Source organism: Xenia sp. Carnegie-2017, unplaced genomic scaffold (genome assembly GCF_021976095.1).
Source record: "Xenia sp. Carnegie-2017 unplaced genomic scaffold, XeniaSp_v1 HiC_scaffold_6, whole genome shotgun sequence".
In the NCBI taxonomy this organism is placed as follows: Eukaryota; Metazoa; Cnidaria; class Anthozoa; order Malacalcyonacea; family Xeniidae; genus Xenia; species Xenia sp. Carnegie-2017.
In genome coordinates, this window is record NW_025813526.1 from 3,228,875 (window position 1) to 3,242,086 (window position 13,212).

Sequence of the window (13,212 nt, forward strand, 5' to 3'; positions counted from 1 at the left end):
GAATGATAGGAAGAAAAGGAGGTTGCATCGTCGAGTTTATAATGTGAAAGGACCAAAGCACTTATGGCACGTTGATACGAATCATAAACTTGTAAGATGGCATTTTGTTATTGTTGGTTCAATTGATGGTTTCAGTAGATTACCAGTGATGCTTGACTGTACCAATAACAATAGAGCAGATACAGTCCTTGGGTGTTTTCTAAATGCTGTGGGTGAATTTGGTCTGCCAAGCCGGGTTCGAACAGATGAGGGTATGGAAAATGTGAGAATTGCTGATTACATGATTGAAAAAAGAGGAAGCAATCGTGGTAGTATAATCACAGGAAAGAGTACTCATAATCAAAGGATCGAGAGGCTTTGGAGGGATGTTTTTCAAGGTGTGCTGAGTTTCTTTTACCATATGTTCTATTTCTTGGAAGATGAAAACCTACTTGATCCCCTTAATGAAAATCACATAGCTGCATTGCACTATACTTATATGAATGATATTAATGAGAAACTTCACATCTGGCAAAGAGCATGGGCAAATCATCGAATGCGATCAACCAAGACTAGTCCATTACGGCTGTGGATTGCTGGTCAGCAGCAAAATCCAATTGGAATAAATATTCCCATTCCAAATTTAAATGAATATGGAGTGGATGGTGACATTGCCATTACAAATGATGATGAGCAAGAAAGCAGGCCTATTTTCCCCCCACCTGCTCTCAATTTAAGTGAAGCATGCATAAATGAGCTAAACCAAGTGCCACCAGAACCAGCTAACTATAAAATTGACCAATACATTCAAAATTGTCAAATAATTAACAGATATTATGGTTATCAACAGTAAAACATGTGCATGTTTTTATTATTTGATATTGATGCAAATATGATATGAAATTAAATATGTCCAAAGTGAGCAGAAGAAAATGCCTCATCATATAATGCAAACAGAACCTCAGCAGCTGGTAATTGCTGAGTGTTGTTTGAAGCATAGGGAATTGTAATTACATTTATGCAAGTGTTGGCTGTTGGTAGAAAAGAGTTTGTCATCTCAGTGAATCTTATTTTTGGGGCAAGTTTAAATCCCAGCAATGGCTCTTCATCTGTGGCGGTCCCAAATCTCAAAATCCACTCTAATTTGATGTCTCCTCTTCGACCAGCTACAAAAAGATCTGACAAGTATATATATATACATATAGCAACATACAAGTGCATAACCAATATGGAAATTGAAATTTGGTACATAAATTACCAGCAATTTCTTTCATGTACTTGCTAAACAATGTATAAACTTCAGTTTCATATTTCCTTCGGTTTGAGCCAACAGGGCTAAGATAAGGAACAAGAAGTGCATTTATCTTCTTTAATGTTAACTTGCTAAATGGGTTCGGCTTGAAAATTTCTTGTACAGTTGGTATTTTACAACAAATCTGCAATTATTAAAAAATTGATAGTTAAAAAAGATCACATTAAATTGAAATTTAAACTTGATTTTAAGACAACATACCTGGTATATAGCAACTTTTTTAAGACCCCAAATTAAATTTTTGATGCACTCGGACTTTTGCTCTTGTATGAATATCTCATGCATTATGAAATCTGACAAAAACTGAGGAAGCTTTCCATTTTGCAATATACTCAGCCCTTAAAAGTGAAACATTGAAATCATTTTAACGTAAAAATAATGAACAAAAGTACCAATTTCATCAATATACCTACCCATAATTGTCCCAATGGTAGTGTATTCATCAGCCAGAAGTTCTCGAATGCCATCCTCGAAATATTTTTCTTTTATTTCCAGTAAAATTAAACGAAAAAATTCTTTACGTGGTCCACCATAATCTTCAGCTTGCTAAAATGCATAATTGTTACAAAATATGACAAAGTTGGAAATATTACAAAAACCTTAAACATTATTGGAGATCACTGATTTACCTCTCCATAAAACTGAACATCTAAGGTAAGAAGAGGATCCTCCAGTCCCGAAATTTCCTCTATGCCTGTTTCCAAAAGATTGTGCCGATCAACCAGAATGTAGTTTGTAGCTCCTTCTGGGCAGACATCTTCACTTTCAACTTCCAGACTTCGACCTCGTATCAACCTGGTCTGCAGTAACCGAACAACTTCTTTTGTGGTAAAGGTATTAGATGTATGGCAATAATCAACAATTACATCAATGACTGAGTCAATCCCAGCTTTTCCTTCCATATTTGGCATTATTTCTTCTACAGTATTAACGTTTTCACAAATGTTTTCAAGATTTATAACTTCTGGTGCGGTGTTACTTCCCCCTACATTCCCTTCTACATGGACATTTGCATTTATTGCACTTGTGCCTTCTGCTTCAATAGTAACAGCAGCACTTCTCTTCACACCCTGATTCTGTTGCTGAAACAATTCCCTCACCAGAGTCAGAGTCAAACAAGCCTGATGTACATGTATACAAGTGATTTCTCAACTCGTGCATAGGAAATTCTTTTGGCACATTTCACAAGCCTGCGTGATGTGATTTACACTTCCCGGCTTCTTTGACTCAGTTGACAAATTTTTTTGAATTGGTCTGATGTAAATCTTAGACTGAGCCCCAAGATTAGCCTTCAGATCTTTTGCTGACCAATGGCATTTGATCTTTGTCAATTGTCTGCTACTCGACTGACATTGTAACAACTCATAACCGCCACCTTCTTTCAGTTGTGAGAAACCAAGAGTCTCATCATTAACAATATCTTTAGACATGATTTTCTCGGCAACTTGCGTTTCGTCATCCTCAGCAGAAAACTTTATTTTTTTCAAACCCAAACCAGCATCATTCAAAGTTTGTTTCTCACTTGCACTTGGAATGACGGTTTGCAAGCGATTAGCCTAACAAATGAACTGAGCCGTCCACGTGCGACCAGAACGTTGGGGAGCTTTTCTCTTTCTGTTCGACCCTCTTTGTCGAGGATTGAACAATCTGGCACGTTCCGACGCAACGGTTGCTGCTGAGACAGTGGAGATAGACGGGGAGGTGTTTTCGACTTCAAAACCCCCTTTTCCTCGGCACGCAGAACGCAAACGAATACGATCACCCATCGTAGATACGCCAAGACGAGATAATTCCTCATCAGACATTGAAATCACGATTTCAGGATCAATTCTTTCTTCCTGAAATCTTTCACGCAATGCAGAAAGCCCCGCGTCATCTAAAATTTTGTCCATTTTTCAACAGTGGTCTTAAGTCTTAAATACGGCCCACGAACTAACGAACAGCGCAAATAATGCAAACAAGTGCGAATTGCTGTTAATCATTGAATGATAAAATCGAAAGAACGGAAGTTTGTTGTAACACAAATAAGAATTAAGAAAGGAAGTTTGCGAAGGTTAAAGGTTTATCCGGCTAAGATTACAAGTTTTAAGTTTCATCATCATATAATGAAGTTTCATCACCATATAATGAAGTTTCATCACCATATAATGAAGTTTCATCACCATATAATGAAGTTTCATCACCATATAATGAAGTTTCATCATCATATAATGAAGTTTGATCACCATATAATGAAGTTTCATCATCATATAATGAAGTTTCATCATCATATAATGAAGTTTCATCATCATATAATGAAGTTTCATCATCATATAATGAAGTTTGATCACCATATAATGAAGTTTCATCATCATATAATGAAGTTTCATCATCATATAATGAAGTTTCATCATCATATAATGAAGTTTCATCATCATATAATGAAGTTTGATCACCATATAATGAAGTTTCATCACCATATAATGAAGTTTCATCACCATATAATGAAGTTTCATCATCATATAATGAAGTTTCATCATCATATAATGAAGTTTCGTCATCATATAATGAAGTTTCATCATCATATAATGAAGTTTCATCATCATATAATGAAGTTTCATCATCACATAATGAAGTTTCATCATCATATAATGAAGTTTCATCATCATATAATGAAGTTTCATCATCATATATTGAAAACTGATCATATAAGACAGCTATGGCATTCCATAGAAAAGCATAAAGAAACAATTTACTACAATTAATGCAAAAGTGTCAATAGCCCACGCCTGTGGATCTGGGTGCCATGAGACAGGGTTTAAGTTGATAGTTTAGTCTAGAAGCAAACATGTCGACTTCTGTGTTCCCAAAATATGCTGTTATTTCAAGAAATAATTCAGTATCAAGCTTCCATTCTTTGGAATCATCAAATGTTCTGGAAGGTTTGTCAGTCCACGCATTAAGTCTCCCAGGGATATAGCTGACAGTTAGCCATATGTCCCTGATTCAGCACCACGCCCATATTTCCCTTGCAATTTTATCACAATGGTGAGAGTGGCAGCTCCCCATGTGGTTAATATATCAAGAGCAGTGGTATTGTCAGTCATTACTTTAATGTGGGTGTGGACTAGATCTTTACAGAGAGATTGTAGCCCAAACAGTATTGGTTTGAGTTCCAGACTATTAATGGGCGAGTCTTTTTCAGCGATTGACCATTCGCCTCCGGTGGACTGTCTGTTAATACTTGCACCCCATCCCTTGGTAGAGGCATCTGTATACAATATGTTGTCAATGTTGCTGTGATTCAGATGTTTTTTTGGACTCATATGCTTTAATAATCCAACAAAATCTGTCCTCCAGCACCGAAGGGGAGAGTTTCAATGTCGCATCAAAGTTACCCCTGTTAGACTTATAAGTTGTTGCTTTGCCCCTATCAAGATCACGATAAAACAGTGGGCCATATTCAATGCCAGGAAAACAAGCTACCATCATACCATCTAACTTGGCCACTTCCCGTGTGCTAGGAGAATCAGATTTTAGCACCCCCCCTGGCAACCTTGCATAATTTGTTGTGTTTCTCTATGGATATAGAGATAGTCATATCTATTGAATTTAACACAAACCCTAAATGTTGTAAAATCTGTGTGGGTTTCGTAACAGATTTATCTTTATGGGGTAGGAATCCTAACTTCTGAAACAATTGTAGAGTGTCATGCATGTTTTGCTCACATTCTGAATAGGAGTAGCCCACTAAAAAAGAGTCATTAATGTAACCGCTAGAAATGTGCCCAAGCTGCCTCAGTTTAGAATATACAGGCTTGAGTATCTTTGTAAATAAATGTGGAGTGGAAGATAATCCTTGAGCAAGGCATGTGAATTGGTACAGATTACCTTCCCACATGAGTTTTAAGTAGTTTTGATGCTCTATGTGTATTGGTATTGAGTAATAGGCATCTCTAAGGTTAACGCATGCCAGGTATCACCCAGGTCGCATGAGCTGAGTACAAGTATGGATAGATTCCATTTTAAAGTGGTGATATGTTACAAATGTGTTGAGCTCTTTTAGGTTTGATATCATTCTAAAATACCCATCTTTCTTTGCCATCAAAAGTAAGGTCATGCTTCTCACATTGGTGTTGTGACAGCAATCTCTTTAGACTCAAAGAAATGCCTCAATATTGAAGTGATGTCAGACAAGTGTACCCGACATCTCAAATGGCAAAAGAAAGATGACCCTAGATTTGTAGAATGGAATGCTTCACACAGCTGCAAGATTAATCATGTGGAAGTTTCCAACAGTATGGAGGCAACAGGTGCTTTGCATATATTTCAAAGATCTCTATCTACTAGAGGACTGAAATATACACACATGCTTGGAGATGGGGTTTCTCTACTTTTAACACTATAGTGGAAAACAAGCCTTAAGGTGAACAATGCATACCAAACAAACTGGAATGCATTGGACATGTCCAGAAAACAGTTGACAGTCAATTGCGGAAACTAAAAAGTGAAAAAAAAGGCATTGAATTGTGTGATGGAAAGCGATTACATGGTAAAGAAAGACTAACTGATAGCAATATAGATATTTTGCAGAATGATTATGGGCTGTCAGTGAGGGAAAACCTGCATGATGTTAATGAAATGGCTAAGGCCATAGAAGCATCACTGTATCATGTTGCTTCAACTAATACACTTGGCTATTGCCTAACACTTTTGAAATTTTAGTATTTATTATTGATTATGAAAAATTTTAATATATTTGCCAAAATCATTGAGGAAAACATGCTTTTTATATAGCTGGTGATTAAAACCTGCGAAAATCAAAGATGTCAATATTTAACTTTTTTTAAAAACACCAATACTCACCTTAACTACAAATGTTGATAAATATTTTCTTTTAACTATCTTTCTTGGTTAAATTGATTAGTCATAATTTAAAATTTGGGCAAATACCTGTTATCAAACGGCTCATGAGAGGTTTTTATAAAGTAAAACCATTGTTCTCACGATATAACTTAGTTTGAGTGCGAGCACCGTAGTGAACTATAATGCAAACAAAAAACAGGTGCCTTTAACGGATATTAGCCTCAAGTAAACCAATAAACTTACTCTAAACTTGATTTTTTTTAGATTTATTAAGTGAATAACATTTTCATGCAATATAGAACTATTTGGTGAAAATTCTGAATTTTGGCAAAAAGGTAAAAGCAATCCATAAAATAATATGTATGTATTAAATGTTGTGTCAATGTTGATTTTTATCTTATTATAACAGTATGCTGTTAAAGCAGTTGTACCAAGTACAATCAAAGGAAATTGAAAAAGAAAATGAACTTGCCAAGGTAGAAATGAATCCAATATATATTAAAAGAAAGATGTAAAAATATAAATAAGATAAATTGTAATGTCCAATAAAATATAATAAGCAGATATAATAATAACACTATTAACTTTGTGTTTCAATGAACTCCATAATTTGCCTTTAAATTGGCAATTGTTGAAAACATTTGTTACTCTTTTTTGAGTAGACAAAATTTTTCTGCTTAAAATAGGGCACATTTGTTTAACATGCCTTCTCTTTTGCAATATCGACACATCATTCCTAAAAAATATTAATGTTTCAGATTGTTATATTAAAAACAAGAGTCTATACTACAAAAATGGGAACCTACTTGCTCTGCATTCGGTTATGTAGTGCCCAATAAGACCACACTTCTGACATCTGCCTATTGAAATTGAAAAAATTGTAATTCTTACAACAAAGTATTTAACAAATTATGATATTATGTACCATACCATGAAATTTGTTTGTTCTATCTTTAATGTAACAAAGGTAATACAATGTTAAAATATTATTAATCAAGTAAGGTCATAAAAAATTTTTATATTTCAAAACATTTTAAACATATTCTGTAGAAAAAGATTAAAGTCATACTTTTGGATGGACCACCACCAGTCCCCACCACACTTGTAGTACTTTTTTCTTCATATGCTGCAATTGGAAAATATTGTCTATTAAAATAGAAGTTATTGCTACAAAGTCTTTAATGAATTGCAATAAATTACACCATACCATTAAATTTGTTTCTTCTATCTGTAAAATAATAAAGTATTACAATAATGTAAATCAAGTAAGGTTAAAAATATTCTGTATAAAAAGATTAATGTCATACTTTGGGATGGACCACCACCAGTCCCCACCACACTTGTAGTGCCTTCTTCATATGCTGCAATTGGAAAATATTATCTATTGCAGACTTCAAATGTATTTGAATGTTTTCACTGTAAAACCTAGCATTTATTTCCTTGAATTTTATCGTTCTCTGTCTTACACAGATGATGCATTCGTATCTTCACGAATGCTTCACAACAACATTTAATCAACTTTAAGATACGATCTTCTGTAACAACAAAATCAAGTACATGCTGGTTCAATGAACTAAAAACTTTTCTCTCCACACATTCAGTTAAAACAGTGTTGGAAATTGCACCTGTGATATGCGAACAATGTGGCAAACTTCCGTTGCAAGAATTAATCATTGGCATAACGCATTTCTCGGTCTCATGACACACTTTTAGAAGATCATCTGTTGGTATTTTTAGGCCACCATGACTCTTCCGAGACACAAAGAGGTCTGGAGCCCTGTTTTTCGATGTATACAAAGCAGCAATACAATCTTGGCAAGTGATCTTTCTTGCAACCATTTTAACAACATAGCCAGCAATGTAAGATATAGCTGCTTCCTTATACTCAGACAGAGCAATGAAGTTGGGCAACGTCACAATAGTCATGCTCTTCCTTAATTGGTTGTCGCAACTTCATATCATATCGTCTTGCCGTTGTCACATCGGAAATATCTGCCGATATTTCATTTGTCTCGCAACGATCATTTACTTTTGTCAAGATTTCAGTGCTATCTTGAGCAATACAGTTTCCATGTCCTCCTTTGATGTTATGTCTCATCAATAGTTGCTTGTATGCAGCTTTAAACTGACGTGGTGTTGGATTGTTATTCCATCCACCCGCCGCTCGTACAGCTGAAAAGAAAAGCTCTAAGTGATCTTGACTCATTTTGTACGTCAACAAATACCTGAGAACTGGTTTCTCCGAAACAGCGAGTTTGTCTGCTAATTCTTTAACGGCCTCAATGCCGTTAAAGCATTGAGGCCGTTAAAGGACGATTTCATGAGGAATCGGAGAAATCCAGTTTTTTTCTTATGCAAGAGAATTGACTTGCCATCAGCAGTCTTCAATTCTCTTATGTAATCTACAGCTTGATTTAAACAATCCTTTATGTACGTATAATTACACATTCTAATAGGTGCCTTGTAGTTCTTAGCTATGGGATTTCTGGAGTTAAGAACATCAAACAAGCGATCAAATGTACGAATAAGGTGCGCAGTTGCACCACATCTTTAAACTGTTGAAGTTTTAACATACCTTCACAATATTCTAATGCATCAGCAACACTAGAACTGAGTGCTTGCACAGCTAGATTGACTTTCATTTTTTGTGAATGCCAATGAATATGACAGGAGTGAAGCTTGTTTGCTAAGCGCAAACCCTCTGACTCCTGCAGCTCAACTAGTTTAATCAAATAATCCCACCTTATCAGGTTATTATTTGCATCCTTTGATTCTCCCAATTGGGTCAATGCACCTCTCACCAATTTGATTATGTGACATACCAATGTGATTATGTGACAAAAGTATAAATTTTTAAACGTGAGTCACATGGATGCAGAAAGTATGCTTGAAAATTATCTGGAGAGAGTTTTGCTCGTAGAATCTTCATCATTGTTTGATGATAAAATGGACCATCAGCAGTTAAGCTGGTGACTCTGACACTAACATCATGTAGTCTGGCAATACATTCTGTAGACAGGTCAGCTTTCATCTGTCCAGAAATGCCATCAGTTATAAAGTAACCAACAAGAACTTTCCACGAAGAATCAAGAGCAACAGCCATATATACTAAGGCTTCTGTTGCTTCAGGCAGTGCGTCATCATCATTTGTGCCAGTTTCCATGTCAACAAAGCCAAAGACTTTGTCTCCATCAAACTCAACATGTTTGCGAATTGACATTTCATCCAACATTAAGGCACATAGAAGGTATTCTCCTTACTTTTTTGCTTCTTCAGCCTTAAATTTCGGTGTAACAAATGCATCTCGAGTGAATCCTGGATCACCATCAATTGGATTATACCAAGTGCGGATTGTTCTTGGATGAGGCAATGCTAAATTAAACTTTTCTCGTACATAGTCATAAGCTTTCCTGGAATAAAATTTCAATGTAAGAGCAAATGATCTTAGCTCAGTAGGGTAGGAAACACGTGTTTTATCTTCATGTGTTAACCTATTCAATATATCCCTTGACACTCCTGAAAGGGTATTGTTAAGAATTTCAGCCTGATCTACATTGAAACCTTCCTCTGTTAAACTTGAAACAACAGAAGACATATCATTGACTTTCATTCTCAGTCTACCATTTTGCATCCTGCAGTTCTTAAGTTTTTTCTTAAGTGACTCAGCTGTCTCAATGACCTCCTGTAACTGACACTTCAGGAGATTGACAACTGTATGCATGATCATGCAATAAACAGTAGAAATTGATCACCTGATTATCATGTTCTTTAATAGTACAGTGATCCTGGGTCAAATTTATTTGATCATCCATGACTATATCTGGCATGGGCACCAGGCTTTTTTGAAATTCAACCCCCTCACTTAAAATAGATTTTCCAATACATACTTCATTCACAGGAATATTAAGTTTTGTTTCTATATAACTAGCAGCATCTAGTAAACCTTTAGCCCCTTCATCACTGTAATCTACATTCTGTCAAATTGTGCAAAAACAAAAAGCTTGAAGGACACATTATAAATTTAGATACTTCTATTGTATGATACATACCACAGCATTTTTGAATATAGTTGGCACCGCATTCGGTTTTAACACAACTCTATTCCTGACTGTTTCCTCTATATGGTCAGAAAAATGTTCTGAACAAATCCGACTCCATTTCTTTGGGGCAAACTCGTTCATAGTTCGAGAGTTTTGCTTAATGCTAGACACCCACATCTCCAAAAGATGTGGGTGTTTTGCTGCATCTGGAAAGCTATAATGAGCAGCAAGTTAGAGATAAATACAATTTAAATTAAAGATTATGCTTTAAAAAATTAAAAAAACTACAAACCAAATGGTATCACGCTATCAAACGACAAAATTACAAAAACGAAGTGCTTTTTTTTGAGCATGCTCAATAATATTATTTTGCCTACCCGGTGCCATGAAAAGTTTCCATTTCTTGTACTATTTCCACAACCATACACCGCACAAGTTATATGCATATTTGCGGATGAAATTGAAAAATAAGTTTGGAAAGATATTTTTTTTGAATTTTTTCTTTATTTCTCTCTATAAATATTTCAAAACGTTTTTTGTTTCTTGCATCTTTCAAAAAAAAAAAAACTTTTGTATAATTCATCTGATTCCATTTCCTTGATAATAAAAAATTTTTTAACAAGTATGCTCTTATATAATACTCGAATTTGCATTTTCTTTCATTTATCCATTTATGGTATGATTGCCCTTGATTGTACTTGGTACAACCTGATACTAATTTTTGCTTAAATTTAGAGCATAACCTTGACTTTTCAATTTGTTTGACATTAGTGACTGTCTAGAAGTTACTAATTAGGATGCTTTGCATTTTTTTGTTGTAAATTTTTACAAGGAAAATTTTTCCAAATGAACTCAGGAAAAAATGTTCATTTTCCAAAACATCGATTCTTGCTTTATATGCTTGATTTAAAGTAATTAATTCATAATTTTTTCTTGTAATTCTTTACATCTTGAGACTAAAAGATAATTTTGTTCTTGAAGTTTTCTACATTTCTCTGCATCATGTTCATAATCTTGAATATAATGCAGTTTTTCTCTTAAAATTTTATTTTCATTTTGAATATCTTTACATAATTTTTTTAACGCATCAAGTGTAAAACTTTCGTAAACATCACCCATCTCAAATAAAAAATTATAATAAAATTTTCTACTTATATATAGTTATATCTTTTTCTTCAAGTTTTTTTTGTCAATAATTTATTTCTAACAATCAATTCATTTTTTTCTTCATGAAAATAATCTTCACGAAATGATTCATTTAATTTCTTCAGTGTGTTCATTTCTTCTAGCTTTTTATTGTTGATTTTGATAGTAAGTAATAATGTTTATTCTCTTTCCACAAAATTTTCATTCTTTTCTTCAGCAATTTGAAGTCTTTCCTCCAATTCCTTTACCATTTTTTCTGTGATCACTTTTTCCAATCTGTAATGTGTGATTTTAATTTGGTTACTATAATTTTCCATCATTATTTCAGCTAACATATTTTTGTATTTTTCTCTATCAGCTTCAAAATATCTATCAAAAAAGTGTTGTGTAGTATGGCACGCCAAACATAACAAAAGTGTATCGACAATTCCAACCGCTTGTCGAGAATCATCAGTGACATATGAGAAAAGCAAGCATATGTCCAAATTTGTTTCAAACTGAAGTTGAAAATTATAAACGACACCTGAAAAATAGTATTAGTCGAAAAAAAGTAGCGCTAGTTGAGAAAATCAACCACACGTCGGGATTTCTGACTGGCTATCTGGGGACAGCGGTTGCAAAACTTATATTTTAAATACTTTGTGTAACGGATACATTAGAACAACATTTTACAAAATGGCGGAAAACCTTGAAGAACTCAGGAATTTTTTTATGAATTTAAAGACCTTATTTGAAAAAATTTCCCAAGCAATATTGAATGAAGATACAATAGTTGCAGAACATTGTAAGAGTAAACTGGAAGACTTTATTTTGATAGTTGTTGCGATTTCAGGGGCGGTGAATGAGAGTGAAAATACTGCTGAACTTGATAATAATAATTCACCAACTGCTCATTAACGTTCAATTACTTTGTCAGATCATCTGATAAACTTAATTGATGTTATGGAGAAACAATGCCAGAAATTATCTCAAATTTCTGATATAATTAACGAGTGAAATTTCGCCATTGTCACTCCTAAGACATTGCCAAGTTACCCAAATACAGGGGGCTTTTTCAAAAAGTGTAAAACTCAAATTGAGGAACTGAGGAGCACAGGAATGAATTGGAAGTCTGTTGCAAAGTTTCTTGGAGTATCAGATCAAACCCTATACAGACAGAGAGTAGAATTTGGTATTTGCTAACTTTTCCGAGATAAGTGATGATGAATTGGATGAGCAATACAGGATATTTTGAAATTAACTCCCTATGTTGGTGAATCATATGTATGGGGTGGCTTAAAGGGTAGAAGTATCCATGTTCAAAGGGCTCGGGTAAGACAAAGTATTGGAAGATTTGACGCCATCGGTAGAAGCATACGGAAAAGGTATGCCATATGTCGCCGTGTTTATAATGTCCGTGGCCCTAATCACCTATGGTACATTGACTCAAATCATAAACTAATCTCCTAGAGTTTTGTGATACATGGATGCATTGATGGGCTTAGCAGAATGATCATATATCTGTACTGTTGCACCAACGACAAGGCTAACACTGTGCTACAATATTTTAAGAGTAGAGTGCAAACATTTGGTCTCCCATCTCGTGTAAGAGAGGATCAAGGTCTTGAAAATGTTGACGTGGCACAATCAACGAATTGAGCGGTTGTGGGCTGAAATTAATAGAGTGTTGTCAGCACTATACAAAGATCTCTTTATATTTTTGGAAAAGAACAAGCTCTTGAACTCACTGGATGAAATTGATTTATTTGCACTACAATATGTGTTTCTTCCACAAATCAATGCTTCATTATCAGAATTTACATCACACCAAACACCTCTGGCTCTGTGGGAAAGTAATATTCATATGATGGCAGATGAAACAACTATTTTCAGCTATGAAAGCTTTGGAGT

The 13,212-nt window shown here is 34.7% G+C and overlaps 1 protein-coding gene and 1 long non-coding RNA gene across 2 annotated transcripts; one reads left to right on the plus strand and one right to left on the minus strand.

The window, feature by feature from the left end:
• Positions 1-819: 819 nt before the first annotated feature.
• LOC124456891 lies at positions 820-2,312 on the minus strand. The gene is made up of 5 exons (XM_047007199.1): positions 1,921-2,312; positions 1,705-1,837; positions 1,493-1,629; positions 1,238-1,415; positions 820-1,145 (listed from the first exon to the last, which is right to left on the minus strand). The coding sequence occupies exons 1-5, from the start codon at positions 2,200-2,202 to the stop codon at positions 883-885; spliced, it is 993 nt and encodes a 330-aa protein (XP_046863155.1). The 5' UTR covers positions 2,203-2,312; the 3' UTR covers positions 820-882.
• A 4,236-nt stretch (positions 2,313-6,548) lies between these two features.
• On the plus strand, positions 6,549-7,431 carry LOC124457531. Its single transcript, XR_006952647.1, has 2 exons — positions 6,549-6,612; positions 6,895-7,431. It is a non-coding gene; the product is annotated as an uncharacterized LOC124457531 (long non-coding RNA).
• Positions 7,432-13,212: the final 5,781 nt, after the last annotated feature.